Source organism: Camellia sinensis, chromosome 13 (genome assembly GCF_055761805.1).
Source record: "Camellia sinensis isolate YWXY chromosome 13, ASM5576180v1, whole genome shotgun sequence".
NCBI classification, from domain to species: Eukaryota; Viridiplantae; Streptophyta; class Magnoliopsida; order Ericales; family Theaceae; genus Camellia; species Camellia sinensis.
The window spans coordinates 39,429,390-39,443,707 of record NC_138973.1 but is presented as its reverse complement, the minus strand read 5'-3'; the positions used below and the strand labels follow the sequence as shown (position 1 = coordinate 39,443,707).

The 14,318-nt window shown below is 32.8% G+C and overlaps 1 protein-coding gene across 1 annotated transcript in view; it reads left to right on the top strand.

Moving 5' to 3' along the window:
* The window catches only part of LOC114274268 (soluble inorganic pyrophosphatase 6, chloroplastic-like), a 57,193-nt gene extending 46,894 nt beyond the window's left edge, over positions 1-10,299 (top strand). The window contains exons 2-4 of the mRNA XM_082900440.1: positions 9,745-9,751; positions 9,886-9,986; positions 10,097-10,299. Of these exons, the coding sequence (XP_082756566.1) occupies positions 9,745-9,751; positions 9,886-9,986; positions 10,097-10,299 (311 nt within the window). The remainder of the gene's footprint in view (positions 1-9,744; positions 9,752-9,885; positions 9,987-10,096) is intronic.
* Positions 10,300-14,318: the final 4,019 nt, after the last annotated feature.

Sequence of the window (14,318 nt, the reverse complement as noted above, 5' to 3'; positions counted from 1 at the left end):
AGCAACCACTTCCCCAAACACCAAGGTTGGGTGACTCAACAACCTCATAGACACAGTCCACTAGGCATCCACACCGTACATGGCCAAACCCGACCCCAACACCTTGTAGACAAGCACCTTTTATCCCTCTTATCTTTCTCTCCCTTGTGGTGAAATAAAATTTAAAGCTCATCTCCCTCTAAGAATCTAAATATATCATATTTAATTGAGAGACAACACAAGGTTTTTCACATGTTATACTCTCAACCTTCATCCACGATCCACCACGAGTAATCTCAATTTGTTTTTCATATTTATTAGTATACTGCACTACAACTAACAGCCCCTTTACTAGTGACTGGTTTTCCATAATGAAACGAAATGCTTATCTTGGGAGGGGAAAATAAGATTATCATTTTTGCCAATGGCCCCTAGATGTTAAATAAAGACTTTGAAAGCAAGACACAAGTAGAGACGGCTAGAGGGAGTGCAAAAGAAGAAAGGGTAGAAGAAGTTACATTGGCTCCACTTTTTAGACCTTATTGTTGAATTTTGAAAGTAAAATGGATTCATGGGAAAATATGAAATGCTAAAGCTATCTAGCACGTAATAAAATTGTAGTAAATAGTACTCATTTGGCAAAAATTCTTCAATATAGCGAAAATAATACTTTTCCGTTCTCTTTATCTTTCAATTCTAAAGCTAGAAAATGACAAAAATCATAACTTATTCTTCTTCCCATCTCTTCTCCCTTGAAGCTATCATGAAATTATAAAATTAAATAAAAATAAATATTTGAAAAAAAAATAAAGCCACACAAGTTACAAGATTTTTTATAGCATTAGTCACATTGCCAATACAACCAATGAACACCAGTCTACTTTTACTCTTAACCAAGGTTCAATTTTCAAAAGATTTCAAGATTTCTGTACAATTAAAGAAGTCAACTTTGATATTTGATGTGCAATAAAATTAAGTTTAAAACCTTACAATCAAGAGGTCACACACCATATGAGAATAAAGAAGTTAGCGCAAGTTGAAAAGAAACAGATCGAAAAAATCAACTACTGTACAATGCCACCAAATCCAAATACCTGAAAAAGAAGGATTATAATGACAAGCAAAACTCCAATTTCCATTGAACTGCTATAATAGAAAGGAACCCAACTGCTGACCACTGGTGCCAACAGTAATAAAACAAAACCAAAAGCAAGACAAAGTAAATGCCATCTTTGAAACTCTGCACAAACCACAAAAACCAAAAATAAACATCGAGAGAGATAAAACAAAATAAGAATTAGACCCAAGAACCAGGAAATAATTGTCTAACCATCTTCAACTGTCAATGTGACAGGACCAGAAATTTCACCAAGGAACTTAACATCAACATATCTGTCCTTATAAGGTGACATGACAGAGCTCCAAAGCCCCTTCCGGACAACTTTCCATTCATCCTTTTCACATTGACATAAACCACATGAAACATTCTTGCAAAAAACTTCTTCAGTGAGACAATATACTCAGCCATCATAACAGTCACACTAAGATATCAGAGATAGAAAGACTTGATCAATATCTCTAAAACAATAGCAAATTGATGAGAGTGAAAAACACAATTTGGCCTATTATTCAATCAAAATTGTGCTAGTGCAGTGCCCAACATCAAACCAAAACAAAACATAGGGTGCATGGTCAAATTTTATTGGAACAACACTAGTGTCAACCTGAAGTCATCAAGGCAAAAGAAAAGAAAAAAGGACATATTTCCATAACTTTAAAGAATCTCACCTTACTTGAAAATTACATCTCTGATTTATTGATCATTATACAAATCAACAAACATTTCAGAAACATTAAAATTGCCCCATTTACATCCAGTTCAGATGCAATTAAGGTTGCAGACAAATGGTTCTAATTCATTGATCACTTTTCTATTTTCAGCTGATAGTAGGACTAGCCCTCTAGTTACTAAATTACACTAGGAAGATTGTGTTGATCACCAAAACAGGGAAATCAGTCCATTGATAATGTATCATGGATAATGTAGATAGCACAATACACATTATTATAATGTCATGATGATGATAATTTATGCATATGCTACACCAATTCCCAGTTGCAGTACATCTGCTCTAATTAAAAAACTCATACAAATTGGTTCAACAACAGTCAAACACCCCATATTTTCCAACTCACGGAGAGTGAGAAAAGAATCCCACAAATTTTTAACAATAAATAAAGTTTGTTTAGGTGAAGATCACCCAATCAAATCCTCATACTGTCATGAAAATAAAACCAGCACAAAAAAAAAAAAAAAAAAAAACCCGTCATGTTATAATAATAAAAACTAGCACAGAAAGAATCTCAAAGAGCATAGTCGACATATTATGCATCTGAAAGCTCCTCCATCCACAGGATCCTTAACTGACAACTGTAGAAACATTTGTTACCCTAATTTTCACCAGCCTTAAAAAGCAAATGAGCAAAAGTGAAGTTGAGCAAAAATTCTGTCAACAGCGAATTCAATAATTTCCTCACTGAAATTCTTAAGAACAATAACATACAAGTTAAAAGAAACAAAAAGCAATATGTTAAGCTGAGCCTGGGGGTATTATCAACATGAAAATGCAATGTCAAATCAGAACTCAACTGCAAAAATAACAAAACAAAGAGCAAAAAGTTATGTGTGATAATATAGATCTAGGTATAAAGTCAAGAAAGTTGCAAATATTTTACTGACTGTTAAGTAGACATAATTCACCTCCTCATTTTAAAGCACTTTAAATAGAAGCAAAAAAAAAAATAATAGTGTTTATTATTTTTAATGGGGTACAAGAAATTGCCAGAGCCAACACAGATCAAAAGTAACAGTCCCTTGCACATACATATTTCTTGCTATTTTAAAAAGGCTTGATCCATTAAAATCTAGACTCAGTTTATCAAGAATTGTGCCCAACTTTATAAACATACAAGTTCAGTGAGAGCATGTTCTGCTTACTTAACTATCTATTAAGCCAAATTGTAAAACCTGATTGATATGTGCACATAATAAATAAAGCATGAAAAAAGCAAAGCTAAAATATGCATACAGAAATATCTTGCATATACACTAGGACTTTTTAAGTAACTAAAAAATGTGAAAATGACAAATTGTTGAGGTATAATTTTCAAGTAAACATTATTTGGGGGTATAACTCTAGCTGGTCAGAAATAGGAAAACTTGTACATTGCTAATTCTCACACAAAACAGATAAAACCAAATAAAATTTTTTGATGGTGATGGAGCACATAATAAATACAGAAAATGTTCAATAACCTGAATGTTAATTTTCGCATCGACAGAGATGCCTTTCAATCAATAATTTATTTTTTTGAATAAAAAATTATTTCAATATATTAAAATATATTCCCACCAAAAGAAAATAAATTTCTTTCACCTTCATTTTTTTTTAAAAAAAAATAATCTTCTACAACTCAGGCCCACAGAAATCTGCTATAACCAGATTTCACAAACTGAAATCTCACAAATTTTTTATGCAAGAATCAAATAGGCAAGATCAATTTCAGTATATAAACAAAAAGATAATTTCTGATATAAAATTAACCATCCAATTGTCTCAAAACAATTAGGATGTAATAAATAATTTTAGACTCAACCTCACTAAATGACTAATTCACTAGGATGTAAAAACCATCCTAGGACACAACCACACTGAATAATTAACTAGGTTGCATCAAAAACACACCCAAACAGGATAAAACCTATGTCTTCTTCTTCAAAGAACAGAATGAAAACTAGAGCAAAATTGGACTCTCTCTCTCTCTCTCTAGCGTCTTTTCCTCAAATCTTCATCATTTTCCTTCATTTTTGTTTCATTGTACTCATAAGAACAATGTCTTTCACTTTCTTAAATGAAATAAAGTAAACCCAAAGTTTTTATATATTTACGAAATTTTTGCTCAAATAAAATAGCAATTGTTGCTCAAAAATGACTCCGACAACTTCCGGTCATCTGCGATTTCTTCAGTACTCACTTGATTGAGGATTTTGTAAAAATCTCTAACCAACCTCTGCTACAACACGATCAAGATAAAGATACGTTTCAAAAACATCTTAATGGAGAGCATTACTGAATGGAGACAAGTTAATTAGTCTATTTGGATCATTGGATAATAGAACGGTAAATAGTTATCTAGATTAATATTGGTGGATTAGTTTTAAAAGGCCCATGTTTGATAGGAAACCGCCCAAGTATCAAACTTGCAATTTTGTTGTGATGTAAGGTACTTTTTGAGTAGATTCTATCATTTAGATTCTTAATTTTGTAATTTGTTTTGTTTTAGAAATTGTAATTTAATTTTATTATTTTTGATTTATTTTTAAAAGAGTTATTCCATGCCATCTGGTTTGTTGAACACCATGCCATCTGGTTTGTTTGTAAAGCAAACATAAAGTATTTCTAACATGCAGAATTTCTTTTTGCTATCAACTAAACAATAATGTAACGGTGTTAGTGTGTTACAGCTTCATTATCAATATCATTAATCAGAATATCACAGTCCAAACTCATTGATCTTACAAATAATCATGCTACAAATAACTTAATATCGAGATGAATAATTAAAATAAATGTCCTTTTCGCCCAAATAATTTTGATAGGCATAGAGTAGAATAATAACAAAATAAAAATACCATCTTTAGGCGGTAGACTAGAAGGAATTGAATTGCGCAAATCACCAAAATCGAAACCCTAGTTTAGAAATCTAATCCTTGAGCAGAGCATTAATGGCTAACTACATACATCAACTACTGAAAAAATTCCAAAAAATAAATGAAACTTGAAAACCCATATGATAAATCAAAGCTTTTAAATCGCTCAATAAGGAAAACAATTCAAAATTTATTTACCATATCAACAATAAAGCCAGAGTAGAAGCTAAAAAAAATTGTGAAGATTGAAAACCCATAAAAATTCTACAATAGCTCAATCAAATTGATGGAATACAAGAAAAAACAGAGAAAAAGAACCTGGGTTTGATGCAGAGAGTGGAGCCCTATTTATACAAGTCCAGTGTAGAGAGAGAACAATAGGCTTGCTCAGAGATGCGATGTCAGCCGCGGCGTAGAAAGGCAACAAGGGCCAACGGTAGTGCAGGCGCTAAAGGGGGAGTAGCGAGGGAAAAAAGCGATGACAGAGAGTATTAGGTGTGTGTGTTTTGAGAGAGAGAGAGAGAGAGATAGAGATGATAAACGGAAAAGGAAATGATAAACAGAAAAGGGGGGAAAAAAAAAACTAGAACCCTATTGTTTTTTCAATGTTGCTCAATACTCAAAATTTTTTGGTGACAACATTAATTCCTCACCAAAAAATCTTTAAAATATTAAAAATTATTAGTGACAAAAATATATTTCTTACTAATAATTTTATAATTGATGACAATTTTTTTTCTCATCAAAAGTCTCAAAATTTTGGCGCTACCCAAAAAAATTAGAGGGAAAACCTTTGGTGACGAAATTTAATTTTTCCTCGCCTAAAAAGAAATATTTATTGACGAAAATAAATTTCGACACCTATTATTTTTACTTTTTTATTATATGTGACAAAATTTTATAATTCGTCACGGATTATTCTTATTTAGTGGCGAAATTTATTTTCTTCACTACTTTTCGTCACCATAGGTTGCTTTTGTTGTAGTGACTGTGCACATTGTGTTTTCAAGTAATTGTGTTTCTTGGAGAATCTTGTGTGTTTTTAAGGTACAAATCTGGAATTCCTTGCTTGCTCCACCATATTATTTTTGTCGTTTGCTTTTTGTTCACTATTTTCAATGTTTGTGGTTGCTTTTAGTGAGGGGGAGTTTGATTTATCATTGCAAGAGTTTGTTAGCATGAACACTTTGATCATTTCCTTCTTGCATGCTCCTCATATTTACGTCATCGTGTCATTGCTTGTGTGGTTTCTGATCTTCGTTTAGTTGATTAAGCTTCCTTTGTCAATTCATGACAAAAACGGGGAGTGATGTTATCCGGTGCATGTGTCTTAGGATTTCATGTATTCATGCCATGTGTCAGGTGCATGTGTCTTAGTTTTCAGGTTTTCATGCTACATGTTCTTAAAATCTCCAAGTCGCATCTATTCATGTTTTCCATCTCATGCTTCAAATGCTTCAAGATAATCTAGCCATATGTTTATTGCTTTTTCATATACTCTTGTGGGACTAATAGTTGTTTTGGAGATTGTGGCACTAATAGTTGTTTTGCAAATACTGACCGTCAAAAAGAAGTTTGTTTTTGTTGGCTATAATGGGTTGGGGTGTTTAGGATTTTATGTGTTAGGTGTGTTTTGTCACGGCATTGCCAAAGTGGGAGATTGTTAGGTTTTATTCTTGGCAATCCCATTTGAAAAAACTCATTTCCGTTGTACTTGCTTTCACACTTTTTATTTCAGTGAGGTTATAAGTTTTTAGATGCGAATCCAACCCGAATTATGCCTGGCAGAGAAGTTTGTGATGTTAATACTTTCAAGATTGCCACTTCGCTGATTACGATGGGGATCGAGCTGGCCAGTTAGCTCGCGGTGGTCCAGAGGGCAACGCCCCTTGTCGGGTCCGGGGTGCGTCGGGCAAAAAACCTGCCTGTCCTTGCTCGCTCGAGCGAAGGCTGCGTCGGGCAAAAAACCTAAGAAGGATGAATGTACGCTCGAGCAAAGGTTGTGTGGTTCGGGCGAAGCCACTTATGGAAAAACACGCGTTTTTGGTTCCTCACTCGAGCGAGCTTCGCGATTCAGATTTATATAAGTACGTGTTTCTGTCAGATTTTAGATTACTTCGTTAGATCTTCTTTTTGGATATTAAGGTTTACATCTGGGGATATTTTGCTAGTTTTCTTTGATGTTTAATTGAGTATTCAACTCATGGGTAAAAAAGAATACATCAAAGGTTTGTTTGTTGATTCTATACAAAAGAGAGAGTTGTTCTTCGGTGGATTCTGAAGAATTTGAGCCTGATGCTTTGGTGGATTTTGGAGTGGCTCATCGTCAAGACAATTCCGAGGTGAAGACGGAGCTGGAAGAGGCACATAGGGGTTGGTTCAATTCGGGCGTGGATTCGCTAGGTAATTGAGAGTATATCTGTGTAATTCCTTTATATCTTCTTAGTGGATTGTTTTGTGACTGTTGCCCGTGGTTTTTTATCACAGTTGGAGGTGCTCCAATTGTGGTTTTTCTACGTTAAAATCGTTATGTCGATTTGTCTTGATTGTTTGATTGGGATTGTTGTATACTGCTTAAAATTGATATATAATCACAAATCAATATGTAGGGAATTTCTAGATTTTTCAATAAGTAATGAAGGTGCAAGGACTTGGAGAAATTGTTTATGCTTGGCTTATGTGAGTGGAGTAGGGGCATTTTGTCACATGGTACGAGAATTAGACAAATACAAGAGTGTTCACTAACGGAGGATTAGACTAGTATATTCGAGTGGATGCAATTGAATTAGGTATGTTGTTCTTTCCTACTAAATGTGTGTTTACGATTGATTTTTTTTAAATATTTTTTTTAGTGCCTTTTTTTGCTATTTTTTTAATTAAAAAAATTATTAAAAGTTTATACTTTTAAGTTCTACGACTAATATATATAAGTCCACTAACACCCCCCAAAAAAGGTCTTTGATGAAGTTTTTTTGAATTTTTTTAAATTAGTTTTTACTTTTGAGATCTTCCTACACTAGACGGACTAAAGACAAAATTTAATCACAATTAGGAAAAAAAAAAAATTACTAAAAACAAAAATTCAAAAAGATAAGTGTTTGGTTTGAGTTTTTTAGATTAAGTTTTTTGACAATTGAGATTTTTGATTTTCGTATTTTTTTGTTTTTAGTAAATATTTTCAAAATTTTAAACATTTTTTTACTTTTTTAGATACACCTTACTTAGATATATCTAAAAAGTAAAAAATTTATGAAAAAATATTTTAATAAATACATAAAAATACAAAAAAAAAAAAACGTATTGAATTCTCATATATATTTTTATATATTTTTGATATTTAGTGAATTTTTAAAAGGTTTTTTTCTCAAAGTTTTTACTTTTTAGGTATATTTATGTTAGGCATGTCTAAAAATTAAAAAAAAAAATTGCTTAAAATATTAAAAAAATTCAGTAAAAATAAAAAAAAAAAACACGGAAAGCAAGAAAGTAAAATTTTTTGAAAAGTATTTTTGAAAAATTTTAACCGAGCAAATAATTTTTTTAATTGGATTCCAAACTCACCCTAAATTTTTATTACAAGTTTGACGTTTTGTGTAAAGAAAAATGAACAATTGTGACAACAAAGGTCATATAGAAGGCAATCAAGTTGATTAAATCTGTTTACCTAAAAAAAAAAAAAAATTATTTTTTTTATTTTTGTATTTTTTGAAAGAGATTTTATTTCACAAAGAAACTTGTGCTCCCTTCTTTCAAAGAAAATGACTTTTTGTTTTTGTTTTTGTTTTTGTTTTTTTTTTTTTTTTTGATACCATCTTAAAAATAATAGTGATACTACAAATTGAGAAATTTTATCCTGAATTTTATCCACATGCATTAATTTATAACTCGAATTCATTTGTATTTGAATCTTATACTATACCAATTCAATCTCTACTACATAAACACACTATATATAAAAGAAAATGCTATGAACCCCACTTATTTATCTCGAATTTACCGCGAATGAGAGTTATGTGGCTGAAAATGAATTTGTGTAGTGTAGGGTCTATGTGTAGAATAAATTTAAACCATAGATGATAATTCAAGCTAATTGATGGATACTTAAATCTAGTTTGTAGTATTACTACCTAGAAAAATTTGGATAGATTCTTCTGGTATCGTAGACTCAGGGCTGGCCTTGAGGCCACTAAAACTTGTGTCTTAGCCCCCAAAATTTGGCCCCAAAATAAGGTTCCCAAATTCATTAGTAGTATATTCAAAATTTAAATAGGCCAAATTTATTTTCATTGATTTAGGAACAGGCTAAAGGATATTCTAAAAAATTCTATTGGGCCCAATTTAAAAAAATATTTATAATCACAAATGTGATTAGGCTTAATTGAAAAAAATAAATTAAAACATATACAAGTATTGTTGGCTGAAATAATGGAATAAATAATTTTGTCCTAGTTTTTCTCTCTCATAAACTATTAGATTTTAATGGAATAAATAATTTTACCCTATGTTTTTATCATATTTTAATTGAATAAAGTTTCCTTAATTTGTTTGTCTTGATTTTGTTTCATTAAATTGTGTTCCATAATTTCTTTGCTATAAGATATCAGATAATGAGTGAATTGTGTGTTTTGTTTGAAAAATTGATTATATGGTCATCTTTCCTTTTCATTTATGTTTGCTTCACATGCTGGTGAAAACAAATTATTGTCCCACTCTTTAATTTAATACCCTATGAAATCATTTATGTGTGCTTCACAATGTTGTAACATTTCATTAATTAGATTTATTGATTAAATTAGTTTGTTTTGTTAATTTGAACTATACCGTTTGGTAACTTTTTTTTATGGGTACTCTGAAATAAATATATTTAGATATTTATTTTGATATCAATCACCAGTAGCGGTGCCAAACATGTTGATTTTTTATTTTTATTTTTATGAACATATATTGGCCCCTTTTTTTGATTTTGTCTTAGACCCCCAAAAAACTTTAATATGAGAACTTTTAAGCCAACTTGTTTATCCTTTTATTTCTTTTAACAAATTGATGTTTGCCAGATCTCTGGTACTTCTTGCCATTGTTGTTCTAATCACAAAACCCTGGATTCTCTCTTTACATGACTTCTCCATAATTTTTATATTGGAATTTGAGTTTCTTAAAGTTTAAGCTCCTGAATCATTTTATTTTATCTTTCTCAGTTACAATATAAATTGGAATTATGGATTGTTTCCACAAACGTGGGAAGACCCATCATTTGCAAACTCTGAAGTTGAGAGGGCACTTGGAGATAACGATCCAGGTACTAGTTGATCATTCATTTCATTTTACCTCTTTACTAAGCATTCTCTTCTACCAAAAGCAAAAGAATAAAATAATTGAATTTAATTTGCCAATTTCTTCGAATTGTAGTCGATCTTGTTGAGATTAGTCAAACTTGTGGAAAGATAGGACAGATTATGAAGGTCAGGCCATTAGCTGCCTTAGCAATGCTTGATGAAGGGGAACTTGACTGGAAAATAGTTGCAATTTCATTGGATGATCCAAGAGCTTCACTTGTTAATGATATTGATGATATGGAAAAGCATTTTTCGATAATGTTTTTGTTGAACTAAGCAATAATTTATTTTAGTTTCTTCTAAATACTAGTAAAAAAAAGAGAGTTCATTGTAGATATACATGCTGAGACTTTTGTAACATCTGTGACATATCATTTGCTCTCATGCTCTTTGTTTGTCTGGTTCCTTTGGGGGATGGATCTATAACTGGTTAACATCTCCTTGTATAATAATAAGCCTACACCAATTAGTTAGGATGAGCATTAGTTGGGTTGGTCGAACTTACTCATTGCACAAAATGTTTTAGTTATTAATTTTAATAATGGTAATGTGATAATGTGTACAACACTAGAAGGTATGGAATTTTGTAAGACAAATATAGTCTCAGAAGCACTAGCAATGTACTGGTTTTATTATATACAATATCTATGTCTTAAGTACATTTGAGCTATACAACATTTTTCTTCCTTTTCTTCTTCCTTTTATTTTTAATTATCTTAATAAGGGCATTGTTAGGTTTTATTTATTGGCAATCCCGTTTGACAAAACTCCTTTCAGATGTATTTATTTTCGCACTTTTATTTCAGTGAGGCTATGAGTTTATTAGATGCGAATCCAAACCCGAATCGAACCATGCAGAGAAGTTTGTGATGTTAATGCTTTCAAGATTGCCACTTCGCTGATTATTACGGGGGTCGAGCGAGCCTCAGAATCCGGATTTTTCAAGGAGTTTGTTTTCTTCCAAATCTAGGATTACTTTTGGTTCTCTATAAATACTTGGTTTTCTCCCAAAACTAAGTGATGGATTGAAGTCCTCCAGATCTTCTTTTTGGTTCTTAAAGTTTATATCTGGGGATATTTTGTTTGTTTTCTTTGATGTTTTTATTGAGTCTTCAACTCATGATTTAAAGAGAGTACATCAAAGGTTTGTTTGCTATACACAAAAGAGAGAGTTATTCTTCAGTTGTGGATTCTGAAGAATTCGAGCCTGAAGCTTTGGTGGAATCCGGAGTTGCTCATCAGAAAGACAATTCCGTGGTGAAGATGGGGTTGGAAGAGGCACATAAAGGTTGGTTCAATTAGGCGTTGTGGATTCGCTAGGTAATTGAGAGTATACCTGTGTAATTCCTTTAATTCTTCTTAGTGGATTGTCTTGTGGCTGTTGCCCGTGGTTTTTTGATCACAGTTGGAGGTGTCCAATTGTGGTTTTTTCCACGTTAAATCGCTGTGTCTCTTTGTCTTGATTGTTTGATTGTTTGATTGGGATTGTTATATTCTGCTTAAAATTGATACATAATCACAAATCAACATCTAGGGGATTTCTAGATTTTTCAATTGGTATCAGAGCAGGTCGTTCTATTTTTTTTTTTTTTAAAAATATTTTCTTTTAGAACGAGATCTTGTTTGATTTGTGATAATGGATACAATTCGTGAAGGAAATTCTATGGTTCGACCACCCCTACTTGACGGATCCAATTATCCTTTTTGAAAAGCTCGGATGAGATCTTTTTTAAAATCTATTGATGAAAAAGTTTGGCAATCCGTCATGAATGGGTGGACTGAACCAACAATTACTGTTGATGGAGTTACAATCCCCAAACCAATTGATCAGTGGGACACAACTGATTACCAAAATAGTAGCTGGAATAGTAAAGCTATCAATTCTCTCTTTTGCGCTGTCACACCTGAAGAATTTAGTCGTATTTGTAATTGTGAAGTCGCAAAAGAGGCTTGGGATATCTTACAAACTATTCATGAGGGCACTCCTTCTGTTAAACGCTCAAAACTTCAAAGGCTCACATCTAGTTTCGAAAACCTTTCAATGAAAGATAGTGAGACCTTTGATGAATTTTATGCGAAGTTGAGTGACATTGTAAATTCCAGCTTCAATTTAGGTGAAAAAATTCCAGAATCCAAAGTTGTGGGAAAAATTTTGAGATCCTTGCCCGATCGGTTCCAACCAAAAGTTACGGCTATTGAGGAGGCTCAAGATGTTGACAACCTCAAGCTGGATCAGTTGGTTGGAAATCTCCAAACTTATGAGGCACACAGGAATTTCAAACAGAAACAAAAAGATATTGCTTTTAGTAGTGCTCATAAAGTTAGAGAGGATTCTGATGAGGATTGTGATATAGATTCCAAGATTATGGCTGCTTTTGTTAAACAATTTAAAAAATCTTTTTTGAAAAAGAATCCTAATCTTTTGGAATCTACTCATTCTCATAATTCTAAAGGCAAAGATAAACTCAAAATTAATTCTATAGCCAAGAAGGAGAAAGGAAAGATACAAGGAAACTCTGAAAGACTCCAATGCTATGAGTGCCAAGGATTTGGCCATTTTGCTCAAGAATGCCCCACTCGTTTGAAGAAGAAGAAAGCCCTTGCCATCACTTGGGATGATGAATCTGAATCTGATGAAGATGAAAGTGACAATGAAGGTCAAGACGAAGAGGGTCATAAACAATTTCTTGCTTTCATGGCAGCTTCTGAAGCTGAAGGACAAACAGATTCTCCAAAGAAGTCAGTTGAGAATATCACTGATGATGAATCCTCGGAGAGCGATCATGAAGAGCTTGAGCAAGCTTATGAAAAGTTATATAAGGAGTCTCTTAAGTTATTCAAATTGAATGACAAACTCACAAAGAAACTCAAAGCATGTGAATGTGAGAATGTCAAACTTAAGGAGGAGATTTTCGAGGCCAGGATTAATGCCATCAAGGTAGCTGATGATCGACAAGTTCTTTGTGCAAAATTGTTGACTTGTGAGACAGAGAGGAATGAGCTGCTGCAAACCCACGCCATGTATGAAGAAAAGATTGAATCTCTCGAGATGTCACAAGTTGCTTTGGAAGAACTAATGATCAAGAAAGAGGAAGAGCTCAAGTGTGCTATGGCTACCATTGGTCTTTGGAACAGAGGATCAAAGACTTTGGAGGATATCATTGGGTCTCAACAAATGAGTTGTGACAAGAGTGGCATTGGCTTTGGTGGTAAGAAAGAGCAAAAACAGAGTGCTTCCACATCTCATGATACAAGAACTCAAGGAAAGGGAGGACAAAAGATTCAACAAAAGGATGGACTTCTCAAACTTCCTAGAGTTGGTAAGGTAAAAGAAAAGAAGGTACACCCTGTGTTTATTTGTCATCATTGTGGTATGCATGGTCATATTCGCCCTTATTGTTATAAGTTGCATGGGAGAGTGCCTCAAAAGGTTAGAAATTCGACTTACATGTCTAGGCGGAATACCAAGATTCATGCGGGTGTTCACTACACCACGACACTTACCAAGACCGCTAGACCTGATTTTGTTAAGACCAAAAAGATTTGGGTAAGAAAAGTTGACTTGTGTTAATTTGTTTGGTCGTTTTAGTCTATAGGTTTTTGTGTTTTTTTTTTTTGGTCTTTTAATGTGTGCTTGTTTGTTTTTTGTCTTGCTTTGGTTAAGAAAAAAAAATTGAAAAAAAAAAAAAAAAATCCAAAAAGATTTTCTTAGTATGGTTTTGCAAGCTTGAATTTTTTGAGTGGTCCTTGGTGCATATTGGAATTGATGAGAATATCCATTACTTGTTAATATATGTGTGCTTTCTATGGTCATTACTCATTTTGGAGTGTGTGTTTTTGATAAGTATGTCTCATTCTGTACACACTCTTGGATTAGCAAATTTTAGAGTCTTCCGCCTTAGTGATTATTTTTTTATGGACTTCTGGCATTGTATCTTTTGCTTTTCTAGAGGAATTGACCTATACTAGCATATCATGGGTGATGTTGAGTCTCTTAACCACCTACCATCTTTTTGCACCTCCACGGCTTTCCCCTTAATTCTTTGCAGTCTAGCCATGAGGAAAAGGCTACCTCAGAGTCACCAACCAGGCCATCCTTATTATATCCATGCTTCTCTGGTTCGGTTTCCATACTCTTGAGCGTGTCAGCCACCAATGATTGTGCAAAAGAAAAAGAAAAAGAAAAAGAAAAAGAAAGAGAAGTAGACAAAATATGCAAAAGAAAGAAAGAAAAAAAAAATGTGCAAAAGAAAAAAAAAAAAAAAAAAAAAAAAAAGGATTCATTGATTGAGGGG